The 23,195-nt window shown below is 39.7% G+C and overlaps 1 protein-coding gene across 9 annotated transcripts in view; it reads left to right on the top strand.

Moving 5' to 3' along the window:
• OTUD4 (OTU deubiquitinase 4) overlaps positions 1-23,195 on the top strand; it is a 78,411-nt gene that overhangs the window by 10,970 nt on the left and 44,246 nt on the right. For 6 of the 9 annotated variants that reach the window (XR_012655957.1, XR_004371621.2, XM_032764903.2 and 3 more), the window contains 11 exons: positions 1,065-1,115; positions 5,510-5,556; positions 12,311-12,383; positions 12,979-13,060; positions 14,052-14,187; positions 15,749-15,806; positions 16,190-16,304; positions 16,585-16,649; positions 18,867-18,967; positions 20,812-20,936; positions 21,028-21,196. Coding sequence is in view for 7 of the 9 variants with exons in the window: in XM_032764903.2 (XP_032620794.1) it covers positions 1,065-1,115; positions 5,510-5,556; positions 12,311-12,383; positions 12,979-13,060; positions 14,052-14,187; positions 15,749-15,806; positions 16,190-16,304; positions 16,585-16,649; positions 18,867-18,967; positions 20,812-20,936; positions 21,028-21,196 (1,022 nt within the window). In the remaining 2 variants the exon portion in view is untranslated. Of the gene's footprint in view, positions 1-1,064; positions 1,116-5,509; positions 5,557-12,310; positions 12,384-12,978; positions 13,061-14,051; positions 14,192-15,748; positions 15,807-16,189; positions 16,305-16,584; positions 16,650-18,866; positions 18,968-20,811; positions 20,937-21,027; positions 21,197-23,195 lie in introns of those variants that run through there. The other 3 variants (XM_075066293.1, XM_032764909.2, XM_032764911.1) reach the window with 3 other exon arrangements.

The raw sequence follows: 23,195 nt of genomic DNA, 5'->3' as shown, positions 1-23,195 counted from the left end.
CAAACACCATACACATGTACAACCCGAGAACTAAGTGCAATGGGCCTGCAATGGCCAGGAGTCACTTTATCCTATAAGACCGGAAGAATGCGGTTTATTTATAAATGTTGTAAAAAAAGTAGTCCGGCAAAATGGAAACAGTATTACAGCTTTAAAGGGGAGCCAACTTATGATCAAGTTATATCTGAATTTGCATTATCATGGGGCTCATTATTGCGAGGTTTGACTGTATTAGATTTTTACCATGGCTAAGACTGAGATTTAATTAATAAGGTGTCATTGATATTTATAGGTTTTTAGGGACTTTTTTTTTTATTTTATTATGTGGTATGATCATGTTACATGGAGTTTTTCAAACATGTAAGAAACAAACTTCCTCAGTAAGGGGCCTACAGTCTAATTCTTACAAGCAATTTATAATTTTATAAGGAATGACATGTCTGTGGATGTAAATTCTGTAATTGCAAATCTCTGAAAAAAATCATAGAGGATGATTTTGCATCCTATAGTAGCATTTGATTATTGTAATCAAAGGTGGTGCCAGTGGCATTTAGAGTTTGTTTACATTTGAGAAATATTTGACAACTTATGATAGGTCAGTGCAGGAAGAAGTACACTCTGTTCATGCTGTTATTGATGTGTAAAGGTCCCCAGTGGTAACACTTAAAAACAAAGGTTCCATTGCCCATTTGTTAAATTTTCAAACAAATACCTTTATGCTTTCTCCTGTGCTGGCCCATGTGCTTGGGAGGTGCTCCTTGCAGACATTCATGAATCTTCCTCATTGTTCTTGTTAAGCATCTTGGCAAAGAAGAGTTAGACTTTGGTGTGCTGAGACCTCTACCTGTCCTGCTGACCAATATTGTCTCATTGTTTCTTTGTACTACAACTTCTGTTTTTTGGTATCCATCTGTTGCTTTTTGTCTTATGCTTAGTCTGTAAGGTCTTTGGGGTAGGGACCATCTTTTTGTTCTAGCATAGTGGAGTCCTGGTCCATGGCTAGGGCTCCTAGGTATTATGATAATTAATAATCTAATAAACCATTTGCTGTCATATTTTTACAGTTTATAGAGGGGCCATTTGAAGAGTATTTAAAATGTTTGGAAAACCCACAGGTATGTATTGCTTAATTAAACTTGCTATATAGAATATGATATCTATTTATTTTAGTTGACTGACATTAGCTTAAGATATCTCAGTGCATTATATATGGATATATAGAACGTGTGTACAGACACATTTGATATATACATACACTGTTTTGGAGTTTGAATTTATTTGAAAAAAATTCTCTTTCAGAAATGACAGTTTGAAGGATCATAAAATTATATGTGGCTAGATGGTCACTTCTGTTTTGTTTTCTTTTTGTGTGGTATGACAACAGTGTATGGAAGAAGAGGACCATGGTTTCTTAAGCAGTCTTCGTTTCAGTCTCTGGCTGCATTTTCCATTTTTCTTCTGTCATGGTCTCTGTCACTCCGGTTGGCACACATGCTAGGCCTCTGCTTCCCACATGACTGTATCTCTTCTGATTGTATATGAAACCTATGGCTTGAGAGACTGCTGTTCCATGGAATATTAATTTACCTACAGTACAATTGCTGTGTTACCCTGAAAGGGAAACATATTTTTTAAAAAATGAACCAAAACAGTTGTGTTGTTTTTTTTGTTTTGATTTTAAATATTCTTTTAAAACCCAAACCTTGCTGCCTTGTGCCAGTGGACAAGCATAAAAAAATGAAACTGAACAGTTTTCTTTATACAAGCTTAAGGAAGTACAAGTGGTAAATTAAGAACCCAAATGGAAATTCTCTGTTTGTTATCTAAGGTGCTAACAGAGGTGAGGAGATTCGTTTTTTGAAAATATGATGTTTAACTCTCCAGAGTATAAGAAAACAAAATAAAAAGAGAGTGTACAGTGACTACATTACTAGATTTCGGAGCAGTAGCTGTGTTTGTCTTTGTTGGTACAGACTATGGGGAGTCCTTGTGGCACCTTAGAGACTAACAAATTTATTTGGGCAAAAGCTTTCATGGGCTAGAACCCACTTCATGAGATACATGGTGTGGAAAATACAGTAGCAGGTGTATATATACATAGTACTTGAAAAGATGAGAGTTGCCTTACCAAGTGGGGAGTCAGTCTAATGAGACAATTGAATTAACAGTAGATTACTGAGGGAGGAAAAATCACTTTTATAGTGGTAATGAGGGTGGCCCATTTCAAGCAGTTGACAAGAGGGTGTGAGTAACAGTAGGGGGCAATTAGTATGGGGGAAATTAGTTTTTGTAATGACCAATCCACTCCCAGTCTTTTTTCAGGCCTAATTTGATGGTATCCAGTTTGCAAATTAATTTAGTCTGTTTTTGAAGTTTTTTTTGTTGAAAAATTTTCACTTTTAAGTTTGCTATTGAGTGATGAGGGAGGTTGAAGTGTTCTCCTACTAGTTTTTGAATATTATAATTTCTAATGTAAGGTTTGTGTCCATTTATTCTTTTGCGTAGAGACTGTCCAGTTTGGCCAGTGTACATTGCAGAGGGACATTGCTGGCACATGATGGCATATATCACATTGGTAGATGTGCAGGTGAACGAACCCATGATGATGTGGCTGATGTTGTTAGGTCCTATGATGGTGTCCCTTGTATAGATATGCGGACAGAGTTGGCACTGGGGTTTGTTGCAGGGTTTGGTTCCGGGGTTAGTGTTTTTGTTGTGTGTGGTTGCTGGTGAGTCTTTGCTTCAAGTTGGGGGACTGTCTGTAAGTGAGGATTGGCCTGTCTCCCAAGGTCTGTGAGAGTAAGGGATCGTCTTTCAGGATAGGGTGTAGATCCTTGATGATGCGCTGGAGAGGTTTTAGTTGGGGGCTGTAGGTTACGGCTGGTCGCAGTCTGTTGTCCTGCAACAAACCCTGGTGCCAACTCTGTCCACGTCCCTTTTCAGCTCTCCGTCCTAAATTAATTTCATACTAAACCAAATCAACTGAAATTCAACTTAAAAAAAAACCAAAAACTGAAGAAGGAAAAACTAAAGGTCCAGTCGCATGTCATGTGAGAGAGTTACTGGACAATGTATTAGGGTGGTAATGAATACAGCAACTTTCACTTCTTAGGGCTTGTCTACAGTAGGAGTTTATTGTTCCTTGTTAGTCTGGGTGCATTAAAATGACGTGCATCCACTCAACACAACTCTGAAAGCATACTAACCGGTTAATTAATATGTATTCTTTAATGAACTTTGAAAGTGTATTAAGTTAATTGCATATTATGTTAGTGGTTTGAATCTGGCTATGTTAGTATTGACCACAGCTCTTTACCATCTGTCAGCTGTTTGATCTTCGAGAAGCAAGATGTTAGTCTCATTTTAGATACTAGTGGATAGGTATACACATAAAAATAACACCACCAGAACAATGATTGTTGTTTTTGGTGGCAATCTCTGCAGATAAACCAAGGGAGTGACTCAACAGGGAAACCTGAACTACATGATTATCTCTGAAATGGTCTCTCCGGTTAAGCATAAAGGCACTCCACCAGTCATTGTGAAGAAGCTTGTGTTTGTTTTCTGTGTCTTACTTGGAATTTGATTAAACAGAAGACTTGAATTCCAGGACACTCATTCCAGTACCGTTCCTAATAACTACATTAAAGAACAGAATTTAAAAAGTAGGTTCTGAGTGCCAGGTTGCTCTGATATTACTTCTCTAAAGGAGAATCTTGGCAACCTGTTCAGATTTGTTGCAGGAATAGTCAAGGGTGGATTAAAGAGAGCTGTTAGAATTAATTTGAACTTTCTAAAAGTCTTTGATAAAGTTTCTCACTGGAAAATATTAGAGTGTCAGAATTGCTTCTCTGCTTTCCTCTTGCATTGGGTGGGGAATTGTGGCAGTTGATAACTTACTGAAGTCAGAATGTGCCCCCTCTCCAGTTATTTGGTGGCAGGGAAGTAATGGCTGCACAGAATCTACTGTCCCTCTTGCACATGGACCCAAGGTCCAGGGATGCTGTAGAGGGGATTGTAGGTGGAGAGTATGATTTTAATCCTCTTTATGTCCTGTGTGGCTGTGATAAGATCACCCAAAAGCTGCAGTTACACTAGATAGGAACATATTTTACTAGGGATGTCAACTATTGTACTGCAGGAGAGTGGGCCTCTAAATGCCTGATCCAAAACTCACTGAAGTCCATGTTAGTCTTTTCATTGATTGTAATGGGATGTGGATTGTGTCCTAACTACCTGGAGTTAGGAAGACTCTTCCCTGCCTACATAGGCAGCAATATCGTGTGATTATCCAGTATGGGTGATTTAATAATTTCTTCTGAAGTATCTTGATGCTTGCAAACAAGATACCAGACTGGATGGACAAATAGTCTGTAGATGAAGAGTACGATTTTAATCCTCTTTACATCCCGTGTGGCTGTGGTAAAATCGCCCAGAATCTGCAGTTACACTAGATAGGAACAAATTTTATAAAGGGACGTTATTTGATTTCCTATTACATTATGCTTTTTAAGCTATTCATATGATACTGAATTTAGAACATCTATAAAAAAAGAAAAAAGGCATAGCCTGGAAAAATGAAATGAAACCGACTAGTTAAACACTGATGGACATGCTTTTCTTATCTTTAGGGTAATAATCATGCCAGGCTTTGGAGCTGTGCTCCAGCTCCAGGCAAAACCTGCAGCTCCACTGCTCCGGAGCTGCTCCAGCTCCAGGCTCCTCTCCAAAGCCCTATTAAATCTTGTACTCTTTCTTCTTGCTGATTAACTTAAGGGGCAGGGATGGAAGACAGCAGATTCTTATTTCACTGTGATACTTATAGGTGAATGTATGCAGCAATAGCAAGTGGGCAATAATTGGCTATGATACATACAATAAGTTGTCTGTCCTCTTTCCCACCTCTCAGTGGCAGTAATAATTGGTAGGAAACAAAAGATCTTTCAGGATAAAAGGCAAATTTTTTGCACTGTCTAGGCCATAATATCTTCATTCCCCATTGTATTTAGAAATAGAGATAATGGTATGACACCTCTCAGAATGGGTGCTTATTTAGGCCTGTTTCTCTTACTTTAATTTAAGACTGCAAGGGCAGTTTAAAAGGATTGGGTAAAAATTTCAAAAGCATCTAATAGACTTATTTTAGTCAGTTTTCAAAATTCTACCCACTGCTTGCCTAGGTTGATGTACCTTTACAACTGTATTTTTATTACATTTTGATGCCAGATTACATTCTCTTATGCATGATGAACATTCATTCTCTAAATTTGTGTAGAGAACAACTCTGAAAAACTGCTTCAGTACGCTATCCCAAGTTACAAAATCTGTGATTTTGCTGTTCCGTATTCTAAAACGAGTGTGACTACACAAATTAAAATCTTTGGCTGAAATCCATGCTTAGAGTGTTACGTATTATCTCATGGTAGTGATTTTTTTTTTGTTTATCCAAGTGTGCAATAAAACTTTAGTTTATTTGAAAGAATTTCTTTGTTTTACTTTTTCAATACAGGAGTGGGTTGGACAAGTGGAAATAAGTGCCCTTTCTCTTATGTACAAGTAAGCAAAATTTGAATACTATTTAATGAGTCATATAATGGGAAAAATGTAACCTATTTCAATTAATCAGTTGCTTATATGAAGTATTTGGCTAATGTAAACATTAATTGAAATATTAGCTCTTAAAATAATGGAACATTCATGTTGAAAAACCAAACTGTCAATGAAATATTACTTTCAAAGTACTCAAGTGAGCTTTAGGTGCATGAAGTTGCATGTTACTTTGTGTGAGGTTCTATCTATGCAGTTCGCATTTTAGGCTGTCAATGAGACTCAGTTTTAGAGCCATGAGCTCTGGAGATGACTGAAGTGGTCATATATAATCTCTAAGGACAGGCTGCTGGTGGTCTTGTTGCTTCATTACTTTTTGCTGGCTAGTTATGGGCCAGATTTAGCCCTAGTGTAGACAGGTGCAACTCCATTGAAGTCAGTCATTTCATTTGCTTGCACTAGGACTAAATCTGGACTTGTGTCTCTAGGCAGAACCACTTACCAGCCCTCATAGCTGGAGGGGCAAGTCTGGTGGTGAAATAAAAGTAGATGAATTGCTTTGAAGGCAGGATATATTTGCATCCAGGACCCCAAGTGGTAATTAAACACCAAGACAGAAACATATAAGGGAACCTCCTTGTCTCATTAGCAAGTGGTGGGAGGAGTGTGGTGCTCGTATTTCCCTGCAGAGTGAAAAATGAAAGAATCTTTTTTCAGTTTCGCACCTCTACTGGGAAAGGGGCAGCAGCAGAGGCACTGGCATGTTTAGAGGGGAAACCAAAACCACCTTAGAGAAACATTAACCCTTAGCTATCTATTTATGACAAAGTGGGAGGAAAAATCGTGTTTCCCTTCCCCCTTTCTGAGAGAAGAAATGGAAGCAAGAGGAGGTATAAATTTCCAGGCATAGGGAGGGATGATAGGCTACTCTTGCCAGGCACTAGTGAAGAAAAAAATGGAAGACCAGACCAGTTTGTGCTCCACTGCATCCTTTGTTACTGGCCTTTTGTTGGGTGGTGTCTGGTAATTTTTTCTAGATCTCCTAAAAAGAGATGGCTCCCCTGAAAGACAGAATAACTTAACACTCAAGGAGATTTAGGCCTTGGCTACACTTGGAGGTCTGCAGCGCTGGGAGTTACAGCTGTCTTCATACAGCTGTGCAGGGACAGCGCTGGAGTGTGGCCACACTGACAGCTACCAGCGCTGCAGTGTGGCCACATTTGCAGCATTTGCAGCGCTGTTGGGAGTGGTGCATTTTGGGCAGCTATCCCACAGAGCACTTCATCCCATTTTGGTGCCATGGGTTGTGGGAAGGGGAACGGAGGGTGCGGTCATCCTCCGTTCCCAAACCCCCCATGACCATCCGCTGCAATCCTCCAAGGCCTTGATTTTTCTGTCCACGGTCTTGGCGGCCATTGACTCTCCCACGGTTTCCTGGCAGCACGATTTCTGGGATAATGAAGAGCCAACTGCCTGGAGGACTTTGCTGAAAGTTGTTCTGCAACATACGTTTGGGCGCAGTTTGAGCTATTTCCTTGCTAACCAATAGTAATGAGGAGTCCGATGTGATTGCAGTTCCCGCGCCTGACGCGTACGACCTGAATGCTTGTGTTTTCATGGAAATGCTCAGCACCCAGTAGAACGCCGTTTTGGGCTCGGGAAACAAGCATGAGGGTGTGGATCACATCGTGATGACGTTCGGGATGACGAGCAGTGGCTGCAGACTTTTGTGAGAAAAAGCACTTCATGGGACTGGTGCGAGGTCGCCCCCACCCTGCAGTGCAAGGACATGCGATTGAGAGCGCCTGAACGATGGAAACGCGGTGGCTATTGCAATCTGGAAAGCTGGCAAACTCCCGGACAGTACCGAAACGGTGGACCGTTTGGAGTGGGAAAGTCGACCGTTGGAGTCGTTGATGCGTTTGCAGGCATTAATTGCACCACATAAGAAACGTGACTCTGGGAACGTGCAGGACATGTGGATGGTTTGCACAAATGGGTTCCCCTAAGTGGGAGGGCGATAGATGGGACGCATATTCCTATTCTGGACCACCCCACCCTAGCATCGAGTACTTAATCAGAAGGGGTGTCTTCTATGTCTCCAGGCGCTTGTGGATCACGTGGGCATTTCATTGACATTTACACAGGCGGCTGGAAGGTGCCATGGAAAATGCCGCTCATCGTTTCGAACACTGCGTTTCAGAAGGTGCAGGCAGGGACTCTTTCCCAGACCGGAAGATCACAGTAGGGGATGGTCAAAAGTCCATTGTGATCTTGGAGACCCGCTTACCCCTTAATCCCTTGGCTCATGAACTGTCTACAGGAAGCTTGAACAAGGACAGACCGGTTCCAAGAAGGCTGAGCCCGGTGGCGGAATGACTGGTGGATTGGCTTTTGGCCATTTAAAAAGGGCGCTGGCGATCTCTGTGTGGGAAGCTAGACTGGGGAAGCAGCATCCCGCAGTTATTCCGCGGCTGTACCCTCATACTATTGTGAAGAAGGTGAAACACATCAGGCATGGACCTCTGAGTTCAACGCCTGAGGCTGAATTTTCCCAAGCCGAGAGCAGGCTACTAGAGAGCCTAGCACAGGGCTCAAGGATCAGGGATTGCCTTGAGGGAGGAATTTGAGGCTGAAAAACAACAGTAATGTTTGGTGCCTTCCCGGGAGTGAAGTGCAGTGGTTACAATGTTAGTAGAATTGTTTTTTCCTAAGCTGATTTGCAGTGCCTGTTTCTTTTCCGGGCCTAAGGATCTTTGACTTTCTGCATTAATAAAGGCTGTTCAAAGCCAAGAATTCATTTAAGAAAAGAAAAAACTTTCCTGAACAGACACAACAAAAAAATTTGGGAACCCCCTTAAAAAAGGGCAAAGGGGGGCGGGGTGGGGAACTGTACAGTCACAGGTTTGAATATGTCCTGTCTGGAGTGCTGTGCAATGACTGCTGCACTTCAGGATGTCTATACTGCATGGTGATGGGGGTTGAGTGCAGAGGGTAAGGGTCGTAGTTCTGAGGGCTGGTTGCTGAATGTACAGGTGTTGGAGGCAGCTGGTGGTGGTAAGAACCTGGATGCTGGGGAAGGGGGTTTGGAGCTGAAATTGGGGCACAAGGGAAAGAGCTTTGGGACAGGTGGGGGTGGTGCGGTAGTGCTCTGCCTGCATGGCTACGAGCGCCTGGATAGAGTCCGCTTGGCGCGCCAGGATGCTTATCAGCTGCTTTGCGCTTTTCTTCCTGGCCGCTGCGTTTTTCTGGTGGATCCTGCTTTCCCTTTCCCTCCAGTCCTGCAGTTTTTTATTCTCTTTGGCAGAGTGATCCATAACTGTTTGCAGCAGGTCGTCTTTGCTTTTTCGCGGCTTCTTCTGCAGGTTTTGCAGTCTTTGAGCTGCTGTTAACATGGGCAGCTGAGAACTCAAGGTTGCTTGTGGAAAGGAAAAAAAGGCAACAGTTAACAGAGGCAGCATTGTTTAGATCTCAGACAGTTATTCGCAGACAGTGAAGGAGTTTACAGTCTTCACTTTAGCATAATTTTCCCATACCAAAGAGAGCGCACGTAACCCACAGGAGCCCCGAAATGGTGAGTGAGGGGGACTGATTGCTTCAGGGCTGTACAGGGGTTTCTGTGCATTGGGAAAAGCAAACTGCTGCAGGGAGCACCTACAGTGAACACTCTCCCAACATTTTCCACGGAGTTAATCCTGGAAGCTATCTCACTGCTGCGGGTCACCTGGGAAGAGCGGGAGGGTCTTCTCCAGCAATGCGGATTCCGCCCTGGCCCCTATGCAGCTTGCCTGTGTGCAGCAGTGGTCCTCCCACCCCTCGCGGCACAGTGGCGCGGATGTGTTAGCCTGAGTGGGACTATAAACTTGTGGAAGCGCATTGCCCACGCCCTGGCTGAAACTTTTGAAGAGATTACTGAGGCTGATTACCGCGATGTGATAGACCACATCAATGGGCTATTCCACATCTAGGCATGCATGCATGCATGCAGCCCTAACCCTCCCTCCTTTCCCAAAACATTTCAATCCTGAAAATAAAAGCCACTTACTGGGAACCCGCTCCTCTGCTTGTTCTTCACCAAGTACCGGCTGCTGCGACTGGCTACCTTCCTCCTGGCTTGAGAAGAGCTCCTGGCTGCATGCCTCCTGGGACTCCGAGGTGTCTCCCCCCGACCCCAGTACCCTCACTCTCGGTTTCCTCCTCTCCCCCTCCTCGGCCTCCACCTTTCCCCCCTCCGCTCTGAAGTGTCCATTGTGGTCCTCGGATTGGCGGTGAGGTAACCCCCAAGTATCGCGTCCAGCTCTTTGTAAAAACGGCAGGTCGTGGGGGCAGCACCAGAGCGGCGGTTTCCCTCACGAGCTTTGCAATAGGCACTCCTCAGCTCTTCACTTTAATCCTGCACTGCACCGCGTCCCGGTCATGGCCCCTTTCCAGTATGACCATTGAGATCTGCCCATAGGTATCGTAATTCCTATGGCTGGAGCGCAGCTGTGACTGCACAGCTTCCTCCCCCCAAACACTGATGAGGTCCAGCAACTCGCTGTTGCTCCATGCTGGGGCTCGTTTGGCGCGTGAAGGCATGGTCACCTGGAAAGATTCACTGATTGCTCCACACCTGGCTGAGCAAATAGGAAGGGGATTTTTAAAATTCCCGGGGCATTTAAAGGGCGGGTCACCTGAGGCCAGGGCAGTAGAGTTTGAACTGATGAGCAGAGTGGCTGAGCAGACATTCTGGGATATCTCTGAATACCTCTGGAGGCCAATAACAGCGCTTTTGGTGGCCACACTGGTGGAGCAGCGCTGCATCACCAGCACTGCAGTCATTATTCCCCAGGCAGAGGAGGAGTATAGCCAACGCTGTATCCAGGGAGATATGGTGCTGTATGTGCCTTGCAAGTGTGGACGGTGAGTAAGTTGCAGCGCTGTAAAGCCACCACCAACACTGCAAGTCTCCAGTGTAGCCGAGGCCTTAGAATACATTTTTCCTTTCCAAACTATTTCTTCTAGATTTGTGTTTAGAATATTTTTCTATCTCTAAAAATTTACCTATGAACACTGACTTAATCTTGCAGAATTTATTAGTGTTTCTGATTAGATTAGGAGACAAAGATTGAAAAACAATAGTTATTACTGAACAAAGAATTAAAATAGGTGGGAATTTTATCCAAAGAATAAATACAAAGATAGTGATTAAATAAAGTTAAGATTATGATGACAGAGATAACTTGGAAATGAAAAGTGAAGACTGATATTCTCTTTCACTCATGCTCTTGTGGAATAGAAAAGGCAAATAAGATAGCATGTGGGTTTTAACTGTGAATTTTCCAGTTCTTGTTAGTTTGTATCACATATGACATTTTATGTGCTACTTTTTAAGGTAATAAAAGAAAAAACTTTTTTTAAAATGCAGATTTGGAATATGCGAAGTTATAATATGGAATAGGCTCTTTGTGTGTTTGTGTTGAATCCTTTTAAGTGTGATATGGACAAGTTATTTCTGCTTGAAAAGCCATCCCTGTGTTTGTGCAACATCTACTGGGCAACACATACCTCTGTAAAAGATGAATCTCAGTGCTCATGCAGCACTCTGGGGTTGACAGCTTTGGAGATGGAAATCCTCTAACTGCACAACAGTTCAGTGTGGCAGGGTTAGTCCAAACTTCCTCATGTTGCCTCACCAATGTGCTTCAACTCTGTTACAGGAAAAAGGAAGCAGCCCAGTCTCCATGCCCGTTAATATATTATTAATATTTGCATGCAAAGCAACAAATGCGTTGCAACTGGTTACCATATTTCATTAGCCATTTGATAAGAAATGAAACAAAATTAAGAGACTCTATATACTGTTATTTTACTTCTTGACTATAGTACTTTTACCATTGTAAACTTGTGGAGGGAGAAGTTCTATGAAAATTTTGAATAGTTACTTGGGAGAGAAAGGGAGAAACATCCTGACTTAAACTACCTTTATGCATTTGTCCAAATTGTTAATGCTTTGATATTTATAACACTGAATTTTATGGTCTGATGTTTTCAAGTTTAACTTTTACTGGTTTCATATAGAGAAATTCTATGTTAACTGTGTATAATGGATTTTATATATCATGTTAATTCTTTAGAGGAATAGTATTGTGTTCATCTGCAAGGTTCACTTGTACTTTGGGCTGGTCGAAATTCTCTGAATCCGTTTTTGGGCAGAAAATTGATGTTTTTTGTTTTTGTTTTGTTTTTTCTTTAGTGCCTAGTTTCCGTGGTGTATGTGGTGTGTTAACCTGAAAACTGACGTATTTTGACTTAGAAATACTTCTGTGGTACTGCATGGAAGTCATAGTTCAGTTGCCTCATGACCCCATTGTCCTCTATGTGTCCCCAAGATGTGCCAGGGCCTAGGATCCCTATGATGCACTGCTTTCCCTCTCCAGGGGGGTGAAGGACCAAAGTGCACCATAGGAGATGTAGTCCAACCAGAGAGCTTGGCCTATAGAGGAAAATAAGAGCACGAGACAACCAAACTACAGCTCCCATGAGGTGCTGCACCAGGAGTCCCAAAATATTTTGGTATTTGAATTTCTGCTGAGAAAATCATAATTTTCTGTGGCAAATAAGCCCATTTTTTTTTTTACTAGTTCTGCTTATACTAATGTTACTCACTATTATTATTTTTTTTTTTTTTAAGGAGTCTCTTTTTAATGCTTAGATAGTCCTTGAATTTTCACTTGAATTCTCACTCTGAATATATTTTCACTTGAATTCTTGTTTTTTCTAGGAAGGATTTTATAATATATCAGGAGCCAAATGCTTCTCCTTCACGTGTAACTGAAAATGGCTTTCCTGACAAGGTAAAACAAAACCAAAACCAAAATATTTTTATGACCAATGTAAGATGCAATTATCAATTAAAACGTTCTTAAAACAAATAGGTAATCACAATTCTCATTACTCAGTGGACAAGTAATATATATTTTTAATAGCCTAGGACTTGTTACAGTTTGAGAATGTCACAACAGTCTTTTCATTTTAATGAAAAATGAAACAATAAAATTCATAAAACAGCGTGGCTAGTTTTGGACATTTAATGGAACAATAGAGTGAAATAATAACTTACGTCTACAGAAATAACTCATTGTAATATGTTGTATGTTATATTTAGTAGCTATTGTTAGGTTTATTTAAAAAGGGGTCTTAAATTCCTACAAATCAAACCTCTTACATACATTTTTCTGTATTAGCAGAATTTTTCTAGTTGACTAGATCCAGTGAATATCCACAGAAAATTGTAGTATCTTTTTTCTCTCTAGTGATTATGAAGCCCTGAAAATTTTGCAACACAGTATGTGGCCACATAGAATTGCATTAAAAAAGATGCTGTTAACTTTATAAAATGATCACATGACAAATCACTTGTTTAACTATCCTTTCTCTCCTCTTCTCTAGGTACTACTGTGTTTTTCAAATGGAAATCACTATGATATTGTTTATCCTATAGAGTATACAGAAAGAGCTGCTTTGTGCCAATGTAAGTACTATTTTGGTTGGTAAGCTTTGCAGTAAAGTATATGGTTTCGCCAAAGGCCCAAAAATGTGATTGGTATTTGTTTTGAACTATTAACAAATCTTCATCTAGAGCTCTTTCCCTTTGCTTAAAGTATAGTTGTACCTAAACCTACCATTGTAGTGATGTGGTTTTCAACTCATGTAGAACTAGAGTCAACAAAGGCTGCATCGTCCTGACCAGAGATTTGGATTATGATCTTGTCCTCTTTTGAGGCATGATGAAATTGATTGCGTGTAGTAAAGGAAAAAGAGAGCACAGTATTTATCACTTGTAAAGCTAAATGCAAAAGAAATAGAAAAGGATAGCTTAGTTCCTCTTTATTGGCCCTGGATATTCTATCATTGAGACTTCAACCTCTAATTCACAGTAATTGCATTATCACTTGGCCACAGTGCCAGTTTTATATCTGACAAATTTTCTCTTATTGTTTAGAGCACAATGTTAATCTTGAAGTTCTTGCATGTCTGAATTTCCCCTGAAGTCAGGTGTGTTAATGAGCATGAATGAGAATTGAAGGATTAGGTCCTAAGTATAATAAACATTTTTGTCTTTTTTACTGGATTTTTATTTTTTATTAGTATTGCAGTAGTGCCCAAAGACCTCTGTCAGGTATGAGGGCCCATTGTGCCAGGCACTCTACAGATATAGGCTTGATTCTTCAATTGAGCACAGTGTGCATGCCCATCCAATTGCACGATTGGGGTTGAAGTCACTACCCTAAAGAGCTGAGGGTTTAGTTTTTAGTGATGCTGATCCTCCACAGTTGAAGTCAGTGGGAACTTCAGGGGCTCTGCTCTTGTAAAAATCTGGTGTTTATAATCTGTAAACTGTAACTCCATTTTTCTTCACCTAACATTTCAAAAAGCTTTCTTGACACTATTTGAAATAACCTCTCAAATGTTGAGTAAAATCTCATTTGCAGTCATTAAATCCTAACTGATTTTCCCCCCAGCTCTTCTTTATGAATTGCTGTATGAAAAAGTGTTTTGTACTGATGTGAATAAAATCCTAGTGGAACTAGGTGTGACAGAGGAAAATAATGGTAGCAGTGAAGTGTCTGATTCAGATTCAGAAGACGACAACTGCAAGTAAGGGATATTTTAAAATTAATTATTAAATTATGGTTGAGCAATTCACAGTGATTAGATAGTCAGTAGAGCTCCTGGCAGGGAGCAAAATACTGTGTGTCATTTTAAAAATAGTTTACTTTCCAGAGGGAGAAAAAAGGTCGAGGGTGAATTGTAATGCTCATGAAACTATGAAATTTTGTACTGTTTACTAGATCTTATCTAGGATTTTGTGATGCCTTCTGCAATCAGAGGGGTGGTTTTGCCTGCATTCCAGGTTTCGATAACCTGTAGTAGAGGAAGGTCTATCACTGCTATATGCCCCCTCTTCCTGTCAAACCACAGAAGCCGCTCTATGGGGAATTTGACAGTGTTCCAGCTCCATACGTGAGGGAGGGAATGTAATGAGGTATCGGGGCTGGCTCTGTTGGATTCTCCTCATGCTGAAAATCATTGGAGGAAGCTGGTGGAAGTTACTACAGAAAGAAGGTCAAATTCTGATCTTGTTTAAATGTGTGTAAATAGTGAGTATATCCATAGACTATAGACGAATTACTCCTGATTTACACTGGTGTAACTGAGAGCAGAATTTAGACAAGAATCTGCTTCAATTTGTGCTGCTTCCTTCTCTGTGGACTGCCCACTGGGAGGTGGTCCCAGGGCAATTGGGGGAGCCCCTGGCTGCATGGCTTTTGCAGTGTATCAGTCTTTGGATCCTTATGAGCATATGATGCTAAATAATAAGGCATTTTTGCAACTGAGATGGCATATAGTCATTTGAGACTAGATTGAGACCACCAAATTCATTTCCAGTGAGAGAAAGCTAGTGCATGTAACCTTACTCCTGTCTCAACACAAGTTACATACATTTTGCTGCTTTTGTTAAGCAGTATTTTAAAATTATTTTTCTTGTTTTTAGGGAAAGGTTGAGTTTAGTGTGTGTGTTAATTTATCTGGAGGGAGTTTTATATTTTTTTTGAGGAAGAGTGAATTTAACTTTATAGACATTAAAATTTTGCCATAACTGCTATTATGTAGTGAAGAAAGCAGTAAACTGTTCAAATGCAGAAGAGCTCCTTCAACTGCTCTTAGAAACAAATGACGTTTTTTCCTCTCTGTTCATGGGAAGCAAACTTTCCAATAGCAGCAGGTGTAGAAAATGAGGGAAAATGAGAATGACCAGACTCAGGCTAGGTAATAAATATGAGTTGATTAAATGGCTTCATTTGTTTCTTCAGTTGAGTTGGGTGGTTTTCTCTCAGGCCTGATTGCTAAAGTCTCATCTAAAGGACTTACATTTCCTGTTTCAAATTTTTACTGGGTGAGTTGCTAAATCTAATTTGGAACTGTACAGTCTTTACTGAATTTTATTTTTGAATATAACAAGAATAACTTTTATTTTGGGAAACTTCATAATTATGCCTCTAAGAACAATATATTCACCATTGCATATAGCGTGGAATTTTTTAACTTCATTATGAAGGTTAGGGGTAATTCTTGTGTACACTATGGAAGGTATTCCTGACTAGTTTATGAATCTTAATTTCAACTTATGTCATTTAAAGCATCTTCTTCTTTACAGAAGTAAAACTGCTGCAGTTAATGATATGAATGGATTTAAGTCTCTTTCTGGCAATAAGGTACTTTTACATTAACACTTCTTTCCTATGTAGTTGTACTTGGCTGTATTTTACAAAGGTTAATGTTTCTCGAGTAACTTGAGTTTCTTCATTTTTAAATATGGTACATTAGGAGAACTATATAGTTCTTAAAGTTATATTCAGATTTGCATTAGAAATCTCAGGGGTTGGGGCCATTCTTACTGTTGCTTAGTGTCTAGCTTTGTTGCTGTATGTTGAAAGGAAATTCCCTTGAATTAAACTTTCATAGCTGTTAATGCCTTTTTAAGCATCTAACTGCTTTACATTCCAGTTTGACACTTACGTGAGTGATACGATACTAAATGAGCGGCTGTAAATCTGTATGCATTTGGTCACTTGCTACTTGGTTCTGTTTTGTACAGCACCTTAAGAACAATGGAAATCCCACCTCATATTTGCCTAGAAAAGTACTTCAGTCACTCAATCCATCAGTTTACAGAAATGTTGAATATGAAGTTTGGCTACAGTCAAAACAGGGTAAGTTAGTGTTTCGGACCCCATCCAGAGCCCCTCTCTGTCAAGCTGATCTATAAGGGTGGGCCCTGTGAAGTCCCAAAAATGCTATGAGCAGGTGCAGGGATCTGCTCACATATGTCAGCTTGCAGATTCAGGGCCTAAATAGTTATTTCAGTCCCACGATACTAATGGGACAAAAATTAAATTAAATTAGTGTTCTTTGTTGCAGTGTCTAAACTATTTTTTATAAAAGGTGGAAAATTCTTGTAATCTGACTGATATATACTGATGTTATTTACAGATCAGCAAAAACGGGATTTTTCCATTGCTGCTGGCATGCAGTATTCAGTTGGAGATAAATGTAAAGTAAGTAGTTGGTTGAAATAGTAACTTCTATGGCTTGTGTCCTGGAGACCAATTTTTTCCTTGGCTTTTGGTTTAACTGCATTGTTAATATTTTCTATTTATTTCTTTTTGCTTACATTTAAATGAGTATGCTCATTTATTATGTGAATACCCTGAGTGGGAAACTCTTCCAATAAAAGATGCAGTAGGATATGCTTGGGGAGCGTAAAGTGTGATAAAATTTATTATGCAAAAGGCCTCAGTCCTGCGGACACTCATTCAAGTTACATTCAATAGGACAGTTGATGTGCTTAAACTGAATCACATGTGTAAGTGTTTGCAGGCTCAGGGCCTGAGTCCGCATCCAAAAACTAACACGTGCCTCTCTCTCAAACTTTTGCACCCCGTCTTAATTTTATTATTTATTTTAGGCCATTTATTGTAGAATAAGGTGGTTTATTTAAAAAAAAAAATCAGTTTCTAGCTAGGAATAAAGTAGTGCTCTTTTGGGGAAGAATGCTGGGGATATCCACAGTGAAACAGGAAGAAGATGCTGAAGCAGAGTTAAAAAGATGGAGATTTTGCTATAAGCAGTGTTCCTAACCATGTCCTGTGGACTCTGTTGCAAGTAATGGAAAGTTTGTTCATCTTCTGCTTTTTTTTATTATATTCTGTATTAACTGTTTTAATATCCAGGCATCACATTATTATCTGCACCTTGAAGTCTTTAATCCACGATTTGAGGACTTCAATAACTCAAACATAGGTTAGGAGTTTGTTACAGGAGTGGGTGGGTGAGATTCTGTGGCCTGCATTGTGCAGGAGGTCAGACTAGATGACCATAATGAACCCTTCTGACCTTAAGTCTATGAATCTGTTGGAAAGGAGAAAGGTGACAGCTGTACTTCTGAATTTATTGATGAGAAAAAATAGTGATTGGATGCTTTAAAAACAATAAATCTTGCCGTAAAACAAAGTGGGGGAAAATGGTAATACTTAACTGTATTTTCATTATGCATCCAGCATTCTATTGTATGGGACCATTTGGGATCCAGGGCCCCATTGTGATAGACACTTCACATGGACGCACACAGAGACTCTCCATGCTCCTGGGATTTTACAATCTCTGTATATAGTAGGATAATGATAGCTGCATTTAAAAACCAAACCAAAAAACCCCAACAAAATGTGGGATGGGGAGAACTGGATAAGGATAAACAGTGAAACATACTTGACTAGTGTGATGAGTAGCCTCAGCGTATAAAATGTCTATAAACGTTTTATTGTTCCTTAACCTTAGGAATGTAAACGTTTGTCTGCAGAAAACAGAGTTAATCATTATCATGACTTTTTTTTTCTTTTTTAATAAAAGAATGAAATATGTATGTTTTTAAAACACTGACAAAATGATTACTTCCTGAAACAAACTTTTGAAAGGACTGGTATTAATATCCTTAGTGAGACTACAATAATAAAGTCCCATCTGTGTCAAAAAAATGTTCTATGTTAGAATTTTAACCAAGCTGAGCATACTTTTCAAAACAATATGTTGCTATCCTGTTCTCTAATGCATTACTTCCTTTTAAGTGTTATTCCAGGTTGGTTTGAAGGCTGTGATTTCTCCAACACTGCATAGAGTAATGCTGTCGGAATTTTTTTTTTTTTTTTTTTTTGGGTATAGAGTCATTCAAATAAGTAGTAGAGGTTAAAGTTTACCTTTGATTGTTTTTAACACCATCATGGAAGCAACATTTCTTGATGTCTCCCAGGACTTCTGTTATTGCCAAGGGGGCAGTTGCTTACATTGCTGGGGGTGTTTAAGGGTTAAATCTTCCCTTTTTAAAAAATAATAATGAAAAATATATGGAGATATACCTATCTCATAGAACTGGAAGGGACCCCGAAAGGTCATTGAGTCCAGCCCCCTGCGTTCGCTAGCAGGACCAAGTACTGATTTTGCCCCAGATCCCTAAGTGGCCCCCTCAAGGATTGAACTCACAACCGTCGGTTTAACAGCCAAGTCTCGAAGCACGGAGCTATCCCTCCCTCCATTTTTGCCATAGCACTACTTAGAGGGAGGGATAGCTTAGTGGTTTGAGCATTAGCCTGCTAAACCCAGCGTTGTGCGTTCAGTCATTGAGGGGACCACTTAGGGAACTGGGATAAAAAATCTGTCTTCCCTTTGAGTATTCTTTATGTAATACTCACAACATCTTTTTCCTTATAATTTTTCCACAGGTGCGCTTAGACCACAATGGGAAATTTTATAATGCCCATATCCAAGAGGTTCGCTCTGAGAATGGCCCAGTTATTGTTTTTGTAGAAGAGCTTGGAGAAAAGTAAGTGAACTTTTCACGTATAAGTTTGTCATATAGAACTTTATTAATGCAGCTTCCCCCTTTTTTAGTGTTTGACACCATCTGCTTGATCATTTTGCCATAGCACTACTTCAGATAAAGGACTGGTTGCATTTCAACAGCAACTGAAACTGTCTGAACAACAGTTAAGTTACTATTCTAAAAGGGTGAACTTACTCCCCAACCCTATCTACATACAGCATAAAAACATCTTGTAGCTCTGTACCTTTGTAAATTATGGTATATTTTAGGACTATCAAGCAATTAAAAAAAAATGAATTGCGTCGTTAAAAAAATTGTTGAACAGTGCGATTAATCGCAATTAATTTTTTTGAGTTAATCGCATGTTACCTGTGATTACTCGACAGCCCTAGTATATTTATTCTTTAGTAAAACTCAAATTAGAGCATTTTCTGTACAAACTCCAAACCTAGTCAGCATGATATTGTCCCACTAGCAAATTACTGATAATGCTTCTATAATTGGATGGTAGAACTGTGGCTAACTTTTTATGTTAAAAGCATTGTGAAGGGGAATAGCAGACTTATGCAATCACTAATTAACTCTTTAGTCTGCCTGATTTCATATAGAAAGAGCTGTGTTGATTGAATTAATACTCATGTCTTTATCCCCAGATATCATGGCAACATAATGGCTCACTTATCTGAGCCATCTCCCCTAGATTGTATTGCAGGTGCTGTAACTTCTTCCTCACTCTTTCAAAGAATAACTCCTGATCACATGATAAGGGGTTGAGGAGAGTTGTTGAGGGAAATCTCTCCAATACTAAGGTTTGAAAAGAAGAATCCAGACGGGGAACACATTCTCCAGTCATAGCATTGGGAAGGAAGGAGTAAGACACTTGGCAACTGTGATGTCATCTTGCAAAATTGTATTTTATTTTTGCAAATTTGCTATAGTTATATTAGAACTGCCTTTAATAGGTGCATGGAGTAACATTCAGTTACAGTTCAAGTTTAAACCAGTAACTCATCCACCTCCCACCAGACTGAATATCTTCATATCAGATAATTCAAATGCCGCTTTCAGTTCATGCTGCCTGCCTAGATAAAAGCAATCAATGCTCAGTAATTTAAAGTTAGTTTATATCCCTGGCTATATCCCTAAATCTGTCATCATGTTCCTGGTGAATTTATCTGCCCAATGTGCTGCTCTGTGACACTCTGTAAAGATTTAAAATGGAAAAGCCCTGTAGTTTCCAAATCAAGGACTTATGTATGTGTTTGTCCACAAAGCTTTAGAAAGTGCTGATAAGTTATCTGTTTTGACTTGATATTTTCTTTAGTTTGCTTTAAAATGACTACTTAGTCAAGAGAGAAAAGGTGGACATAGACATTGGTCTCATTAATAGAATGTTCTTACCATCCCTCTTCCTTGTCTTTGTGTCAGGATGTTAAAATATCTATTTTATACGTAAAAACTGATAAGCTAGTCTCCCTCCTATCTATCTATCTATCTATCTATCTATCTAATTTTAATGAAACTTGTTTTTGGGTTATTTTAATTACAAAATAGCATTGTTATGAGTTAAAATTGTGTGTGCTCTGTACAAATTGTTGAAAACTTTTCAGTTTAGAATCTTATTTCTGTTTGAGAACTCAAAACTATAAGACCTTTAAATTTTTTTTTTACTGTCCTGGTTAAGCTCATGCAACATGTTAAACACAAGAGCAAAGAAAACTTGAATGTAATTCTCCCGGAAACAGAAAAGAGCCTTCTGTCATAGTAAACATTTTGGTGTTAACTATACAAACCCCAGTCCAATCTATAGACCTCTTTATATTTTTTCTCTTTCTGTTGTGCAGGCATGCTGTCTCACTGAAAAGCCTTAAACCACTTCCACAGGCATCTCCTATAGAGGGCTGGAATACTGTGTCAGGGAAGAAGATAAAAAAGTTCTCTACAGCATGTGGGCAAAATGTTCAGCCTGGTAGGATTTTTCAACTTTTAATTACAGAAATGTTGTCTCTCTAGTAATTGTGAGAAAAATCTTATGAAATGTTTCTGCATCTGTGTCACAGAAGCAGACTGCAGAGGGCCAAAGAATCAAAGCAAGCCAATAAAAACCCAGTCAGTGCTACCTCCTCGACAACAGTATGCTGTGGGAACCAGACAGCATCAGTTCTCACAGTCTCAGCAGACATCTACTGAGCACAAAACTCCAGGCAGGAATCCCTCCCAGTCTGTAAGGTAAAACGAGAAATAAGATATTCATTATCTTGGGTCTTGGCCATTTACGGGTCTTGGCCATTTACAGGTCAAAGGCTTGTTTCTTGTGCATCCCAGCTGATGGTCAGTATCAAGTGTGACAGATATGGCAATATCCTTGAAAGACCGTACTGTATTAATTTTATTTATTAGTGTGGGCTGGAATTGTATGTAACCTCTTTAGAGGGGAGATATGAGACTTGGGAGTTCAACAAACTATACTGAAATTGTGCCAGGCAAGTATGGACTTTTGGGGCAATAAGTGTTAAGTGGATTTTCTGGGAAATCCCTAAGGAGAGGTTAATACAAATTCCCCCACTCTGGTTATGCAAAAACATAGCCTTTTGAAGTTACTTCCTGAGGAGAGGGTGGTTATCTGCTGATTACCTGTTACAGAAGGCTGAGATCAAAGGCCTGAGTTGCGTAAAGAAATGGCTGATCTGCCCAGTCTGGGATCTGTTTCTGGATCTAAAATAAATGGAATTGTAATCATGGGGAAAATCCAGTTGTGGGTTTTGAAGGACTAAAACCAACCAGATCCCTGTGTTGGAGCCGGGGGTGATGTCTGGTAAGCTATTTAGCAGGTGTGCAGGCTTTTTTATTGTTTTCTCTGTAATGCTTTTACCTTAAGAATAAATTTGCTTGCTTAGGAGAAGCAGTGTGGTATCTTAAACTGCAGGCAATATATTGGTCATAGCCCTCAGAGAGAAAGCAGAGCACAAGTGCTGGCTTTTTTAGGCTGACTGGCTTGCTGGAGGCATCACAGTATAAGGCAGGGAGCTGTGTAGCCTTAAAATCTCTGGTCAAGGGGAAATGAGATGTGGGTCTCCCACCATATTAGAGGTGATGGCCAGGAACTGGTAACCTAAAGTGGCTGCCCTTGGTGGACCATGGGCTGGGGAGGGAATATAGTGCGTCAGTTTCAGAACCCATTGCATGGAACCTGTGTTTATTAAGGCAAAGAATTCAAGAGGATGCTAGTGTTCTGTGTTCGTTTTTGTTTTTGCTGGCACTTTTATTATTATTTTATTAATATTTTACGGTTGTGCATAAGGGCCAGCCAAGCGTGGGGTCCCATTGTGCTAGATGCTGTACAAACATAGAGCAGTAGACTGTTCCTGCCCCAAAGAGCTTACAATCTAAATAGGACAAGATTGACACAAGGTAGGGGAAGATATAGCACACAAACAATGTGATGGCAGCAGAAGTCAATGATTTTATGTATTTATTTTATAGCTAAAGATTGCCTTGAGAAAGCCATTTAAGTTTCTATTGTAGCCATTAGGGAAGAGAAGAAATAGAACTTCCAAAAGAGAATCCTTAAGTATAAAGTTCATCTCCATCATAGAGGTAGGGATATGTGTATGGATAGGTACAGATACTAATACTGGCAGTCACTTTAGAAACAGTAATAAAATGATTAATGGCATTTACATAAATAGTTTTCAGTTCCTTGTGTATTGTTTGCTGTCCTAGTCTTTTGATTTTGCTACTGTGTGGAGGAGCACATATACTAACCCCAGATCTGCTTTTGTTTTTGACAGCACATGTCTAAAATCACACTATAGCTATAGATTTAGGTACTTGGCAGATAATTTCTCTTGGGTAATGACGACTGTTTTCAGATGTTATCCAGAGACAAGACATACAGATTTTATTTTGTAATTAAATAGCAGTTTCACTTGGTAAATTCAAAAAGTGCAAAGGATAAAATAATCTTTTTAGAAAATATTCTGCATTTGTCTATATTGTTTCTGAATAGTACTCTGTTACTGGGAAGTAAAAATAAGCTTGTAACTGTCGAACTATATATGCATATATTTAAGCAAGGATGCATATAAATCTTAACATATGGAAAGAATTAATAGGAAATGTGACTTTGTTTCCTGATTTGTGTTTTTTTTTTTCCTGTTCTTATGACATTGATTCAGATTCTTATATGTAAAAATTCTTAATTTGACAGTGTTGTCAAACTGCAGAA

This window comes from Chelonoidis abingdonii, chromosome 5 (genome assembly GCF_003597395.2).
Source record: "Chelonoidis abingdonii isolate Lonesome George chromosome 5, CheloAbing_2.0, whole genome shotgun sequence".
NCBI lineage: Eukaryota > Metazoa > Chordata > Testudines > Testudinidae > Chelonoidis > Chelonoidis abingdonii.
Note: the sequence above shows the minus strand (reverse complement) of the source record. Positions and strands in the feature narration are given on the sequence as shown.